The 16551-nt window shown below is 42.3% G+C and overlaps 1 protein-coding gene across 16 annotated transcripts in view; it reads left to right on the top strand.

Annotated features, from left to right (window-relative positions):
* Positions 1 to 4282: 4282 nt before the first annotated feature.
* The window catches only part of BIRC6 (baculoviral IAP repeat containing 6), a 215065-nt gene continuing 202796 nt past the window's right edge, over positions 4283 to 16551 (top strand). For 14 of the 16 annotated variants that reach the window (XR_015137258.1, XM_086327523.1, XM_086327522.1 and 11 more), the window contains exon 1: positions 4283 to 5653. Coding sequence is in view for 13 of the 16 variants with exons in the window: in XM_086327523.1 (XP_086183649.1) it covers positions 5329 to 5653 (325 nt within the window). In the remaining 3 variants the exon portion in view is untranslated. Of the gene's footprint in view, positions 5654 to 5894; positions 6163 to 16551 lie in introns of those variants that run through there. The other 2 variants (XM_086327524.1, XM_086327525.1) reach the window with 2 other exon arrangements.

Genomic DNA, 16551 nt, shown 5'->3' with positions numbered 1-16551 from the left:
GAGATACGAAGGGAACATTTCATGCAAAGATGGGCTCAATAAAGGACAGAAACGGTATGGACCTAACAGAAGCAGAAGATATTAAGAAGCGGTGGCAAGAATACACAGAAGAACTATACAAAAAAGATCTTCACGACCCAGATAATCACGATGGTGTGATCACTGACCTAGAGCCAGACATCCTGGAATGTGAGGTCAGGTGGGCCTTAGAAAGCATCACTACGAACAAAGCTAGTGGAGGTGATGGAATCCCAGTTGAGCTATTTCAAATCCTAAAAGATGATGCTGTGAAAGTGCTGCACTCAATATGCCAGCACATTTGGAAAACTCAGCAGTGGCCACAGGACTAGAAAAGGTCAGGTTTCATTCCAATCCCAAAGAAAGGCAATGCCAAAGAATGCTCAAAACTGCTGCACAATTGCACTCATCTCACACGCTAGTAAAGTAATGCTCAAAATTCTCCAAGCCAGGCTTCAGCAATATGTGAACCGTGAACTTCCAGATGTTCAAGTTGGTTTTAGAAAAGGCAGAGGAACCAGAGATCAAATTGCCAACATCCACTGGATCATGGAAAAAGCAAGAGAGTTCCAGAAAAACACCTATTTCTGCTTTATTGACTATGCCAAAGCCTTTGACTGTGTGGATCACAATAAACTGTGGCAAATTCTGAAAGAGATGGGAATACCAGACCACCTGACCTGCCTCTTGAGAAACCTATATGCAGGTCAGGAAGCCACAGTTAGAACTGGACATGGAACAACAAACTGGTTCCAAATAGGAAAAGGAGTACGTCAAGGCTGTATATTGTCACCCTGCTTATTTAACTTCTGTGCAGAGTACATCATGAGAAACGCTGGACTGGAAGAAACACAAGCTGGAATCAAGATTGCTGGGAGAAATATCAGTAACCTCAGATATGCAGATGACACCACCCTGATGGCAGAAAGTGAAGAGGAACTAAAAAGCCTCTTGATGAATGTGAACGAGGAGAGTGAAAAAGTTGGCTTAAAGCTCAACATTCAGAAAACCAAGATAAGGGCATCCAGTCCCATCACTTCATGGCAAATAGATGGGGAAACAGTGGAAACAGTGGCTGACTTTATTTTTCTGGGCTCCAAAATCATTGCAGATTGTGATTGCAGCCATGAAATTATAAGATGCTTAGTCCTTGGAAGGAAAGTTATGACAAACCTAGATAGCGTATTGAAAAGCAGAGACATTATTTTGCCGACAAAGGTCCATCTAGTCAAGGCTATGGTTTTTCCAGTGGTCATGTATGAGTGTGAGAGTTGGACTGTGAAGAAGGCTGAGCGCCGAAGAATTGATGCTTTTGAACTGTGGTGTTGGAGAAGACTCTTGAGAGTCCCTTGGACTGCAAGGTGATCCAACCAGTCCATCTTAAAGGAGATCCTTCCTGGGTGTTCATTGGTAGGAGTGATGTTGAAGCTGAAACTCCAATACTTTGGCTACTTGAGTATACTCATACCTGAGTATGAGTCAGTGAAGAGCTGACTCATTTGAAAAGACCCTGACGCTGGGAAAGATTGAGGGCAGGAGGAGAAGGGGATAACAGAGGATGAGATGGTTGGATGGTATCACTGACTCAATGGACAGTGATTTGGGTGGACTCCGGGATTTGGTGATGGACAGGGATGCCTGATGTGCTGTGGTTCATGGGGTCACAAAGAGTTGGACACGACAGAGCGACTAAACTGAACTGAAGTGAATAGGTGTGTGCTGCTGCTGCTGCTAAGTTGCTTCAGTTGTGTCGGACTCTGTGCGACCTCATAGACCGCAGCCCACCAGGCTCCCCTGTCCCTGGGATTCTCCAGACAAGAACACTGGAGTGGGTTGCCATTTCCTTCTCCAATGCATGAAAGTGAAAAGTGAAAGTGAAGTCACTCAGTCGTGTCTGACTCTTAGCGACCCCATGGACTGTAGCCCACTAGGCTCCTCCATCCATGGCATTTTCCAGGCAAGCGTACTGGAGTGGGGTGCCATTGTAGTGGTACCATATTAACCATTTTAAAGTTCATAGTGCAGTAGCATTAAGTACATTCACATTATTGTGCTACCATCACCAAAAAACTTTTCATCTAGTATGACTAAAACTCTGTACCCAGTAAACAGCTCCCCAGTCCCTTCTTCAGCCTCTGTGACCGCCATCACACTGTCTCTAAGAATTTAAATACTCTTAAAGTACCTCATGTAAGTGAAATCATACAGCATTTGTCTTTGTTTTATCTTTAACTGATGATTGCTTTACTATATTGGTTTGATTTCTGTCGTACGGTATTTGTCTTTTTGTGACTGCCTTATTTCGCTGAGCATAATGCCCTCAAGTTACAGCTGTGTTGTGGCATGAGTAAGAATTTCTTTCCAAAGTTTGATTATATATTTCTTATTCACATATTACTTATACAGTCATCAGACATCTGCCATTGGTGAACACTTTGGGTGTCTAGCACACACTAGCTATTGGGACTAATACTGCTATGAACATGGGTGTACAAATGTCTTTGAGAGCCTGCTTTGGGGTTTTTTTAGTATGTGCCCAAAAGTAGAACTGCTGGATCATTCTGTAATTCTATTTTTAATTTTTTGAGGAACAGCCATACTATTTTCCACAGCAGCTGTACCATTTTACATTCCTAGCAATAGTGCACAAGGGTTTAAATTTCTCCACATCCTTATCAACGCCTATCTGTGTTTTTTTATTTTTTGTTTTGTTTTGATGGTAGCCATCCTAATGAATGTGAATTGGTATCTCACTGTGGTTTTGTGCTGAGAGTGAATTTTAGTGACATGTATACTGGCTGTCAATATCAGGCCAGATAGAAAGAGCTCCTCGGAGATCAGCCTTTCTGTTAGAAATCATTAGAACTTCAGGGTACTCTGCTTTGGGACTAAGCAAATCTCCCTGTAAACTTCAACAGAGAAGTTAATTCATTGGGCATTAGGCTGTTGATTTCTGTTTTGTTTTTTTTAAAGATTTGTTATCAAAGTTTTTTTTCTTCCCTAAATTCAGATTCCCTTATATATTAAACATTTGTTTTATGCAGTTTTGTATATCACTTAAGTGTGTGTGTGTGTGTGTGTTGTGAGTTTTACTGGAGTATGTTATACATATGTTGCAATTCAGCCATCCATTCAGACTCCCTCTAGTACTTAACAGGAAATATTCAGGGACAGTGTTTGCTCTGTAAGCTCCAGAATCAGTTTTAGCCCTCTCTCTGTTCCTATGTGGCTTCATACAGGCCTCCACTCAGTTAGAGCCCATGGTTACTCCTCTGCCAGTCATCATCTTGCAGTTCTAGGGAGGCTGTCTCAATTAGATCTCAGCCTCTATTCCTCCTACTACAGGCTGGTTCTGAACCATCAGTGGCTGCACAAGGGAAAAAGGGCAGGTGGGGGTGAGAAACTCTGCTTTCTCTCTTTCTATGCCTTTTATTTATTTTTCTTGCCTTGTTACAGTAACTTACTATTAAGTTCCAGATCTTCCAGATACTGTGTTAAAAAGGACTGATGAAGTGGATGTCCTTGACTTGCCCCTGATTTTAGAGGGAAAGATGTCAAGTCTTTTATTGTTAAGTATGCTGTTAGCTGTAGGGTTTTTTGCGGATGCTTTTTTCAAGTTGGGGAAATTTCCCTCTATTTTTAGTTTGCTGAGAGGCTTTTTCCCCTTGAATGGATGTTGGATTTTTATCAAATGCCTTTTCTGTATCAATAAGACTGGTTTTTTGAATCCACATCTCTGATTCCAGCAAATTCTTCCTGGAATGATTGTGAGAATTTTTACTTTAGGTGATTACCACCTATGCCCAAAATGGTTGGGTTGGAGGCCCTCAGAAGGCTACCACTTCAAAACGAAAGAGCCATGAAAATCAGTACATCTTTAGTGTCCAGAGTATTTGCTCTCAACTCTACAAGCAGAAGGACATCAGTAACACAGCTGATATTAAACTTCACTCAGTCTTGCCCAGTTTCATTTTCATGATCAATTCTAGGAATCTTACCCTGGATCCTGAAACACTTCACTATAGTTTGAAGTCTCAGCCAGTGCTCAAGCAAAAGTCCACTCAGAAAAACAAGCAACAAGCTACACTAAAGATTGTTGTTTGAAACACTGGTTTTGGAGGGTTCTGTGTTTATATGAGTTTGTGAAATGTTGGTAAAAGGAGGTTAAAGAGTATTCTTTGTCATAGGAGGTCTCAGAGCTTTAGATAAACTAATATGTATGATAAATCTCCCAATAGAAGAAATACAGGAGGCTTGCTTTCCCAAATTTTTTGATTATGAAAGTGTTGTATTTCAGAACATCTGAGTAATGAGCTTTGGAGAAAGTTGGTTTACAGGTGAAAGAAATCTAGATTCACAGAATTTTTTTTTTTTTATCCCAACCAAAATATTTAACATAGTCTAACACCCAAAAAACTATGCCTTTTATCCAACACCGTACAACATTAAAGTATATTAAGTTTAAATTTAGCATTCAGGTTACTAGTTTGTTTTCCCTACCAAGAAGATGGGGGTCCTGATTTGCAGTAGAAGACTACTCAGAGGAACCTTTTAAGATTAATGGAAAAGTTTGGTCCAAAATGGGTCTTGAGAAGAGAAAAATCTTCGAAATGATAGCTTTTACAGTTTCAGCTTGTGTTCTGAGACTTAAAAAACTGTTTTGGAAGGACACCCCCAGCTACATTTAGACTGGTCCTTTGGTTTAACAATTAATTTGGGAACGGGTGGGGCGTTGTAATACGCGTGCGTTTGGGGAGGTCGTTCGGTTTCACCAAATCCAGATTAGAAGTTTTTCAGATTGCTCAGCACAGGCCCAGACAGGAGGTCTCCTTTGGGCCACAGCCAAACAGCTGCACCGCGCGTGCTGGGAACCGTCCAGGCAGAGGTGGAACCGCAGCAAGGGGCCTCAAGGCGTCTCAGCCAAGTCACACCGTCCGGGGTCCCCGCCTAGCGGAAATACACATCCCAAACCCCTGCTCTCCACCCACCCACCCCGCCCTGGTCCGGATTAGGGGAGCTGGGCGGAGTCCAGGCAGCGGCCACTCCCCGGGCTCGGAAAAAAAACTGGGACGTTACGGACACAGAGCTGGCTGGGCCAGCAGCGCGTGGCACGCGCTCTCCCTCCCGCGCATGCTCCGGCCGGCCGCCTCCGGTCCCATCCCGGGTCCCGCCTCTCTCGCTCTCTTTCCCCCTCCCCCGCCAGCCTCCCTCCGAGCTTGGCCCCTCCGGGCGCGCGGCCGACGTCCCAGTTGCGTGCCGGCGCCTGACTTCACTTCCGGCTAACGCGCGCTGCTTGCCCCCTGGCCCCGGATGGTGACTGGTGGTGGTGCTGCACCTCCCGGGACTGTCACTGAGCCGCTTCCCAGTGTGATTGTGCTGAGCGCAGGCCGGAAGATGGCGGCTGCGGCTGCGGCGGCCTCTGGCCCGGGCTGTTCCTCGGCGGCGGGGGCGGGAGCGGCCGGGGTCTCCGAGTGGCTGGTGCTGCGGGACGGCTGCATGCGCTGCGACGCCGACGGGCTGCACAGCCTCTCCTACCACCCGGCGCTGAACGCCATCCTGGCCGTGACCAGTCGCGGGACCATCAAAGTCATCGACGGCACCTCAGGGGCCACCCTGCAGGCCTCGGCGCTCAGCGGTGAGTGTGCGGCAACGCCGGGCGGGGGCCGGGCCCGCCGCGGGAGGAGCCGGGCCCCGGGATGCCCGGGAAGGAAGCCGCCCAGGCTCGGCCTCCGGAGGAGGGGAGCGGCGGAAGGCAGGGCTGGGGGCTCAGGCCTGGCTGTGAAGGGAGGCCGGGAAGCTGATGGAGGAGGACCGTAGAAGTTGGCTATTTCAGCGGCTGCAGCTGGGAAGGAAAGACGGGCGAGACGGGGAGTGGTGGGAGTTGCCTTTCGGGCTTTGAGCGTCCGGTGTGGGTTGGTCCTCTTGGAGACGTGAGGAGGCCTAAGAGCTCGGCACCGGAGAAGCCCAGGCTCCGGGTTAGGTCCTGGAGAGGGTGTCGGTACAGTTTCTGTTAGAAAGCGAAAGGGTTGCAGGGTTGGTCCGGACTTGAGAGGCCGGTGGCCAGAGGCAAGCGTCCGAGCCGGCATCCAAGCCCTCGCCTCTTGTGGAGAGAGGAGGATCCGCGTCTGTTCCTGGGACCCGCAGGTGCTGGGATGTACGGCAGGCTTCGCGCCCAGCGTGGGGGGTTGGGTGGGCCTGGAGTGGGGGCGGGGAGGGAAGTAGGAGGGCCGGCTGCCTGAACTGTTCCGTCGACCGCTTTAGGGCTCGGGCGGACGCCGTGGAAGACTGGCCCTTGTTCCCCGGCTCGGGGCTTCCGCCTTCTACCCCCCAGGGATGAGAAACTCAGCACCTGCGGTGTATGAGCTGTAGATTCCTTTGGGTTCGTAATGAGGTGAAACTTCCGGCGTTCTCTGCTGGTTTTACCACTGCGAGCCAAGAGTTGGGATAAGGGGGAAATGTGTGAGGCTCAGCGGTGGAGGAGACCAGTTCTGGCTGTTGTAAACCTTAGTCCAGGACGGGACTTTGAGTATGCGAGAGGTGAACGCTCGATGGGCTGTAGTAGAGTGTTTTGGAGTTGTCCTGGCAAGGTTAAGTTTGGGTGAATTGACATTTCATTTGCGGTTGAATGATGAGTGGCTTAATTTAGATGTTACAAATCGAGACTGAAAAGTTAGTATACGAGTTAGACTCCTGCACAGAGTGTAATGTACATAACTGTCCGCATTTAGCCAAGTGGAAGTAGTTACGTGGTTTTACCAATTCACTTGTATTCTAACAGAGCCAAGTAAGGTGGTTATTCTGATTTACTGTTAGGCATTTAAGAGTAAATGGCAATTTAGGGATACAGAGTTAAAGGATTTAATTTTTGTTGATGTGAGCTTTGTGAAAGAAATGAATTTGGATAGCTATAGAAAATAAATCTGAAACACATCTAAAATATACCCAAGAGAAAGTTTGTATTGTAGCCTTGTGATTTTTCTTTTCTTGGCTTAGGCAAAGTACAAATGTGGTGTCCCAGATGTAGCAATGAGCATTCGCTGCAACTTGGGCATAACAGCTTGTCTCTCTGTATGGGAGGGTACTTCTCATTAATAGTTGGATTTCTTTCTTCTTAAACTCACTTAAATATATTTCACATCTGAAAAGGTATAAAGAACAATTGTGACAGACAACCATGTATTCCAGACTCAAAAAAACATTACAAACAGTGTTGAAGTTTTCTGTGTCCCTTCTGGATTGCATTCTTCCTGTTCTCTCTTTATACATGTCTTTATGTATTTTAGTATATACCTTTATGTTTAAACAGTATCTATTGGTGTCTTTCATGATTTTAAACTTTTAATAAGTAGTATCACAGTGTATGTATTTCTATTTCTATAAAAAATCTTATTAACAAAAGTCTTAAAATGTTTTCAATAGAAAGAGGACTCTTTAAGGGGTGTTTTTGTGTCTGGAGGCTGTGTTTCAGAAAGGTTATATGTGCCAGAGTTAGTTATAAATGATTGGGGAAATTGGATGTAAATGAATGTGCCTGTTCATGAAAAGGGAAGAAAACAGTCACTCACATGGTAGATTGCTAAAGGGGAGGGCTTTGGGTACATAATAAAAGTATAAAGGTAAATACATAAACTACAGCACTGATTGCAATTCATGGGGTTGCAAAGAGTCAGATACGACTGAGCGACTGAACTGAACAGAACTGAACAGCACTGATTTGAGATAACTTAGTTGAGGTAGGTTGGAACATTTAATTGGGAAGTATGGAAATGGATACAGTAGTGGATGGACGTGCACTGAGAATTGAGTAGTATGTGATTAGAATTATGTAGAAGAGTTTATGGCAAAACAAGGATTATAAAGCAGGTTTAAAAGTAACAATGGAAAAATTCAGAAATGTTTTCATATATGAGAAACGCGGTTGATTAATAATAATGATCAGAAGTCGTATAGGGTCCTGTATGTGTCATGTCTTCAGATGATTGGCCAAGGAATGAGGGATTTTATGTTTTGCCTTGAACATGCAAGTACTTGGTAGGTTTGCTTTTATTGGTGAATAGAGGGTGACAGTTCTGTCAGTAGAATGGGGAGAAGGTGCCATTAGTAACCATGGTCCTAACATGACCCATCTTTCCAGTTCTTGGGCAGTGAGCCATCTACTTTTCTACCCCCAGAGGAAAGACATCTTTGGGTAAGGGGATATGGAGTGATGTAACCATATAGAGCTTTATTGGGTGACAGTGTAGTCTTATGGATGGGTTCAGTTTATGGGGTTATGGGTAGCCTATTGGTGTAGATTGGAAATCGAAAAATGAGCAGGACTTGTATGTATATGTATTCACTTGTATGGCAATGATGGTGAACTTTTTATTTTATTTTTTAATTAATTTTAATTGGAGGCTAATTACTTTACAGTATTGTGGTGATTTTTGGCATACATCAACGTGAATCAGCCATGGGTGTACACGTGTTCTCCGTCCTGAACCCCCCTCCCACCCCCCTCCCCATCCCGTCCCTCAGGGCCATCCCAGTGCACCAGCCCTGAGCACCCTGTCTCTTGCATCGAACCTGGACTGGCGATCTGTTTCACGTATGATAATATATATGTTTCAGTGCTATTCTCTCAAATCATCCCACCCTTGCCTTCTCCCACCGAGTCCAAAAGTCTGTTCTTTACATCTTGTGTCTCTTCTGCTGTCTCGCATATAGGGTCATTGTTACCATCTTTCTAAATTCCATATATATGCGTTGATATACTGTATTGGTGTTTTTCTTTCTGACTGACTTCTCTCTGTATAATAGGCTCCAGTTTCAGTGATGGTGAATTTTTAACTACCACTGTTGACTACTGTATATCTTCAAACTATGTGTCTCTCACATAAAATATTTATAAATACATTTTTCATTAGAGTAAGGGTCATCAGTATATACTTAGGCAAGTATTTGCTCCTTGTTAGTGTTTTCACAAGTGTGTTAGTTGCTCAGTTGTGTCTGACTCTTTGCGACCCCGTGGACCGTAGCCCACCAGACCCCTCCGTCCATGGAATTCTCCAGGCAAGAATATGGAAGTGGGTGGCCATTTCCTTCTCCAGGGGTTCTTCCCAACCCAGGGTTAAGGTTTATGAATGTGACTTTCAGTTACCTCCATGATCTGGCTTTTACCTGTCTTTCTAGTCTTGTCTCACCACTTTGTTCTGTGAAACTGGTTCATTTAATTTTTCTTCCCAACTGCAGTAATTTTACTCCTTGGAATTCACCAATTCTCTCCAGAAAATTAGATGAATCTTACCCCTGTTTCAGGACCTAGAGCATATCTGTAACTTACTAATTCTTTTTGCCCGAAGTAAGCCACCGAACCCCTAAGCACATCGTCCTATTAATGCCTATTTTAGTAATTTGACAACTTAGCTGTTTGTGATATGTTTCCTGTTTTGAACTATTTAAATTTCATTTTATTTAGTTGTGTGTGAATATATGATGTCTGTTTAACTATATTTCAAACTCCTTGTGGGAAGGAGCCTGTCTACTTGTTTATATCTCCTCCACAGGATGCCTAGTACAATATTTAAATAAATATTTTTGATTTGCTGTATGTATACTAATGAGTTTGTTAAATGGATGCTTCTTTTTAACTGCTCAGTAAACACTTTCTTTGGCTTTGGGTTTTTTTCCTTTCTTTCATAAGTAGATTTTTTTTTTTAAAGAATCATTTCAGGTTCATAGTAAAACTGAGCAGAAAGTACAGAGTTCCCATATTACTCATGCCTCTATTCCCTTCATTGTCAACATCTGAGACCACACTGGTGTGTTTGTTACCGTCAGTGAACCTGCATTAATGCATCATTATCACCTAAAGTGCATAGTTTATATTCGTGTTCACCCTGTACATTCCATGGGTTCTGACTATATATGACATATTGGGGAATACAGTCTCATTAAAAAACCCTTACTCTGCCTATTCACCCCTCTCTCCTACTCTCTGACAACTATTGATCTTTTTATTGTCTCCACATAGTATGTAGTCTTTTCAGTATGGCTTCTTTCACGTAATAATACGAATTTAAGTTTCTTTTATGTCTTTCTGTAGCTTGATGGTTATTTCCTTTTAGCACTGAATAATATATTACATTGTCTGGATTTACCACAGTTTGTCCATTCACCTACTGAAGGGTATCTTGGTTGCTTCCAGTTTGTGACAGTTATGAATAAAGCTGCTATAAATACCTGGGTCTAGGCATTTGTGTGTGCAAAAGTTTTCAGGTAATTTGAGTAAATACCAAGTCCCCCATGACTGCTGGAGCCTATGGCAGCAGTATGTTTAGTTTTGTAATAAATTATCAAACTGTCTTCTACAGTGGCTGTACCATTTTGCATTTCCAGAAGCAACAAATAAGAGTTCCCGTTGCTTTACATCTTCATCAGCATTTGATATTGTTAGTGTTTTGAATTGCTGCTTTTCTAATAGGTGTGTAATGGTATCTCAGTGTTTTAATTTGTAATTCTCTAAAGAAGTATCAATAACCTCAGATATACAGATGACACCACCCTTATGGCAGAAAGTGAAGAGGAACTGAAAAGCCTGTTGATGAAAAGTGAAAGTGGAGAGTGAAAAAGTTGGCTTAAAGCTCAACATTCAGAAAACGAAGATCATGGCATCCGGTCCCATGAGTTCATGGGAAATAGATGGAGAAACAGTGGAAACAGTGTCAGACTTTATTTTTGGGGGCTCCAAAGTCACTGCAGATGGTGACTGCAGCCATGAAATTAAAAGACGCTTACTCCTTGGAAGAAAAGTTATGACCAACCTAGAGAGCATATTGAAAAGCACAGACATTACTTTGCCGACAAAGGTCCGTCTAGTCAAGGCTATGGTTTTTCCATTGGTCGTGAGTTGGACTGTGAAGAAGGCTGAGTGCTGAAGAATTGATGCTTTTGAACTGTGGTGTTGGAGAAGACTCTTGAGAGTCCCTTGGACTGCAAGGAGATCCAACCAGTCCATTCTGAAGGAGATCAGCCCTGGGATTTCTTTGGAAGGAATGATGCTAAAGCTGAAACTCCAGTACTTTGGCCACCTCATGTGAAGAGTTGACTCATTGGAAAAGACTGTGATGCTGGGAGGGATTGGGGGCAGGAGGAGAAGGGGACGACAAAGGATGAGATGGCTGGATGGCATCACCGACTCGATGGACGTGAGTCTGAGTGAACTCTGGGAGTTGGTGATGGACAGGGAGGCCTGGCGCGCTGCGATTCATGGGGTTGCAAAAAGTTGGACACGACTGAGCGACTGAACTGAACTGAATTTGGTTGAAATGCAGCATCTTCCTGTAGATCTCAGTTTTTGGAAATTGTAAATGATACAAATCATTTCCTATTTCCTGATTAATTTGGGTACATGAAGCCTTCCTAGTCTTGGTTATAAACATGTTATAGAGTTGGGACTGCAACAGCCCTACAAGATAGTTGTCTTCTAGATGCATCTGAGTTCCTTGCATGTTAAGTCGCTTCAGTCATGTCTGACTCTTTGCGACCCCATGGACTGTAGCCCACCAGGCTTCTCTGTCCATGGGACTCTCCAGGCAAGAATACTGGAGTGGGTTGCCATGCCCTCCTCCAGGGGATCTTCCTGACCCAGGAACAAACTCTGGTCTCTTAAGTCTCCTGCATTGTTATGTGGGCTCTTTATAGTAGCGTCATCTGGGAAGCCCATCTGAGTTCTGTATAAAAATTTAATTCAGCAAATATCTTTGTGGGCTATGACTGTGTACTTGTCTCTGTTTCAGTTGACTGACTTTAGTAATACTACATGATGACATATGTCAAAGATTTGGTGTTTTATTAGCAAAACATTTTCTATAATTAGAGTGAATTAATATTCATGTTTGTTTGCTTTGTTTGTTTGTTTGTGTTTTTTGCCTCAATGCATGGCTTGTGGGATCTTAGTTCCTTGCCCAGGGATCAAACCCACACTCTCTGCATTGGAAGCGCTGAGTCTTAACCACTGGATCGCCAGGGAAGTCCCATGAATTAATAGTCTTAAAAAAGATTTTTCTGTGTTTTCAACATCCTCTATATTTACCCAAATTTTTACATTTGCCTCCCACATTTTCCTAACTGTTCAACGTGCAAAGATGGTTTTGCTCTAAGAAAGAATTTATTGTAGTCTTTGTTTTAGTAGTTTTAGACTTATTAATCAGAGGCAGTGTAAGAGATCAATTTCTGGAGCTAAATAGTTTGAGCTTTAGTCTTGGTACTGTTTGATCTTGAAGTGCATCAATAAAGTGAGCATTACAATGTTATCTACCTCATAAGATAGTTGTGAGAATTGAAGTGAGCTAATATATGTTACACATTAGAACAGATACATAGTGCTCACTCATTAAGTCGAGTCTGACTCTTTTTGACCCTGTGAACTGTAGTAGCCTGCCAGCCTAGTCCATGGGATTTTCTAGGCAAGAATACTGGAGTGGGTTGTCATTTCCTCATCCAGGGTATATAGTATGTGCTCTGTAAATGTTCTTGTAGCAGTGGCCATTTGAAAGTTTGCTGATGTAGTAGATGTTTTTACTACAGGGATTCTGTTGAAATTGAAGTATTTTTTTCTTTCAGTTTTTCACATATGTGGAAATGGGACCAGTGAAATCTGAGAGAGAGAAATATTAATATAGAGTAATGATTTTATATTACAAGAGAAATAAATTATGTAAGTTAATTCATTTTGGACTTGAAATTGTTAAAAGAGGCTGGTGATTTCATACATTGTTGAACATGTGGTAGGCATGGGGGCACAAAGTAAGGCAGCCTTTTTACTTTTGAATACATGCTTGGTGATATTTTCAGGTAAGCCATTTTAGCGTAAGTACTCTTAATAAAATATAGATATGCAGATTATGTGAGTTTAGAGAAGGGAGTTTGTTCAATCTGAGGGGAATAGAGAAGGCTTCTCAAAGGATGTTGCCTTTATGATCAGTTTGGGAAGATGAGATAGTGGGAGGGATATCCTAGGCTAAGGTACTTGTTTATACAGAGACAATTAGGTCTTTAAAAGCATATTAAATTCAGGGAAGTTTTGAGGGGAAGAGGAGTTGGGGTTGGATGGTTAGAGTTGAAGCTGAGAGATTGGGAAAGACAAGATCATAATACGTTTTGCTAAGAACTTTGGACTTGATGTCAATGGTAGGCAGCTTTTATAGGTTAAGACACAATCAGATTTTTTTGAAGAAAGATTCCAAGCTAATGCTCAGGTGTGAAAAGTGGCGAGAGCTGCATGTAAGTTAGTTTGAGAGGTGGAAACAATATAATTCGACGAATGTAGGGATGAGGGGAATTGACAAGGTGGCAATTACTCAGACTTAGGTTTCTACTTTGGGTGACTGGGTGAATGAATTAACCTGAATAGCAGTACAAGAAGGTATGGTGAGTAGCTTTTGTTGGCATATGCTGAGGAGCAAGGGGGACATAGTGATTTCAGTTATGTTAATTTTGAGGTTCTTGAAGGACATCCCGGAAGAGATGGCCAGGAGCCATTTGGAAATTCAACTTGAAGGTTTGGAAATAAATGAAGTGTGAAGATTTGGGAATACAGGTTTGGAAGGCATTGCCATTTATAGAGAAAGCCTAGTCTATGGTTAAGTATATTGGCTCCGGAGCCAGATTGAGTTTCAGTCTGTGATTCATCACTTATTAGCTGTGTCCCAAAGCAAGATGCTTAACTCCCTCTGCTCTTAATAATTAGTACCCAACTCATTTGGTTCTTGGAAAGATGTTAAGTAAATTGATACATGTAGATATTATTTGACCCACCATAAACACTCAATAAATGCTACCTTTTGTATTGGTGTTTTTAATTGCATCATTCATTTCAACAAGTGTTTGCCGTATGGGGATAATAAGATGAATTTTAAATCCACTCTTTCCCCAGTTTTGGAAAGCTGTCTAGAAGGGGTGACAGCTCAGCTGAGACTTAAAAGAAATGAAGTTGGCTAGGTAGAGGAAGTAGCATGAGCACAAGTAGGTGCATGAAGCAGGTAATATTTGTTATAAGCAGTTTAGTATTACAGTGCAAAGCATGAGGAAGGGAGTGATGGGAGAGACTGAGGATCTTGGACTTGGTTCTATGGGAGCTATGGCTTCATACTCTTATGTACAAGAACTCCCAGTTTATGGTAAAAAATGTAGGGCCCTATTACGATAGGTATGCTTTTAGCATTAATTGAGAAAATACAGCAAAAAGCTGCTACTTTTAAGTAGTTTTTATTGTAGATGTCTTATTATCTGTGTAATTTGAAAAATACTACAACACACATACTTTGAGCTTTCCTCATTGCTGGCTTAGCCTTGAAGTTTTTTTTTAATAGGGAAACAAATCAATTAACAGTCTTCTGCCTGTACTCCAGCTTCAGAAATTTTGTTGTTATTATCTCCTTGGTCTTTTTGTCTTTGTGGGCTTGTTTAATGCCCTCTTTAATTATTTCCTGTCTTTGCAGTAGGATTGTAGGAGGAAGCAGAAGTAAATTGTATGTATTATGTCCTTGTTTAACTGGAAATCTGTAGTTATAACCATATGTAAGTTGTTGAACATTTGGAAATCTATCCTTAGGAATGTTCTCTATAACAATAGATAGAATGTAGACAACAATAGATTTCTGTAAAGTGAAAAAAAAAAAAGTGCAAGTGAAGTCGCTTAGTTGTGTCTGACTCCTTGTGACTCCATGGACTGTAGCCTACCAGGATCCTGTGTCCATGGGATTTCCAGGCAAGAGTACTGGAGTGAGTTGCCATTTCCTTGTCCAGGGGAATCCTCCCGACCCAAGGATTGAAACAGGGTCTCCCACATTGCAGGCAGACGCTTTACTGTCTGAGCCACCAGGGAAGCCCACACTGTAAAGGAGTATATAAAAATAGTGTGAAGGCGGGTGGGAAGTGCCTCTCTGATACGTGCAGTGCACTGCTCAGAGTCTCAGGCAAAAGGTCATTTGGCAAGACACTTCCTGGGTTACCATCTCTAAAATGGGCTAGTAATTCTTGCCCAGGCTACATTATTATGTGATATGATAATGAATGTAGACATTCTTTGTAAGTTGAACTTCATATGTGAGGGATACAACAGGGTTAGCCAAACTCTTTGGGTATAGAGAGGAGAAAATGGAGGTACAAATGACAAAAAGGATAAATTAATTGCTACATAAAGTTAATTGTTTGTGACAAGGGCAGTGCTCCTAGAAGAAATAATTGTGGTCTAGTGTGAGTATGTTAAATCAGGGATGTATTTTTAGAGGAGATAAATATTATGTTTACTTTTTACAGGAATTAATAGCAATATTGGGGCAAATGGAAGTGTCGTCTTTGAAATTTATTGTGGGCACCAGGAATTCAAATCTTTATGATTTGTTTCTATGCTTTTACTTTGATTTATGAAGTTGAAGAGAGACAAGGAAGGCTGGGGAGATAGTACAGGGCAGTGGTTCTCAGCCTTGGTTGCTCCTTAGAGTCATCAGGAGAGTTTTTAAAGACATACTCTGCTAGGGTTCTAGTATTCTAACTTAAGTGACCTGGAGTGGAACCCAAGGCCACTTAAATTTTTATTATTTTAATTTTTAAAGCTTTCTCAGTGATTTTAATGTGCAGGCCAGGTTTAGAGGTTTTAACTTCACATAGAACCCTAAATGAACAAATGTATTTCATATGCCTGGAATAAATGAGAGATTTTATTTCAATTGAATAGTATTCTATTGTTGTTTAGTCACTGTGTCTGACTCTTTTTTGACCCCATGACTGTAGCCTGCCAGGCTCCTCTGTCCATGGGATTTCCCAGCAAAGAATACTGGAGGGGGTTGCCATTTTCTTTTCTAGGGGATCTTCCCGACCCAGGAATCAAACCTGTATCTCCTGCATTGGCAGGTGAATTCTTTACCATTGAGCCACCAGGGAAGCCTCAATAGTATTTATTCTGTTTAGGCTTAATTTTTTTTTTTTTTGGTAAGAAACACCTCCCAAGTTAGTTTCTTTGCTAATAAAACCTACCCCACAGTAAATTAAATTATAAGTGAAATACGCTTATAAGCAGAACGGTACCAAGGGCCAAATTCCTGTTGCTTTCTTTTGTACTTTTCTGATGTAATGCATTTTTGATTTTTTTTTTTTTAATCAGTTAAGTGCTATGATACTTTTCACCAAAATGCCACTGCAGCAGGGACCTACTACTGGGAGTATGAGGAGAGGAGAGGGGAAAAAGCAGCTGTAGAGGGCAGAAATGGCTGGGATTATCTACCAGATCAGCTGTTTCATGCCTAAAATGTCTTTGTTTTATGTTGTATTAAGAAAAAAACTAACTACCAGAATGTTACATTTTATCATATTAGAGCTTAGTGGGTTTTAAAAAATATATACTTTTATTAAATTATATGGCTTTGCGGGGTCTTTGTTGTCGAGTGGGCTTTTCTCTAGCTGTGGTGAGCAGAGGCTACTCTAGTTGTGGTATGCGGTCTTCTCATTGCGGTGGCTTCTCGTAGAGCGTGGGCTCCAGGGAATGCAGGCTTC

Source organism: Bos grunniens, chromosome 11, assembly GCF_055505025.1.
Source record: "Bos grunniens cultivar Pamir isolate PY7600 chromosome 11, Bosgru_T2T1.0, whole genome shotgun sequence".
NCBI lineage: Eukaryota > Metazoa > Chordata > Mammalia > Artiodactyla > Bovidae > Bos > Bos grunniens.
Note: the sequence above shows the minus strand (reverse complement) of the source record. Positions and strands in the feature narration are given on the sequence as shown.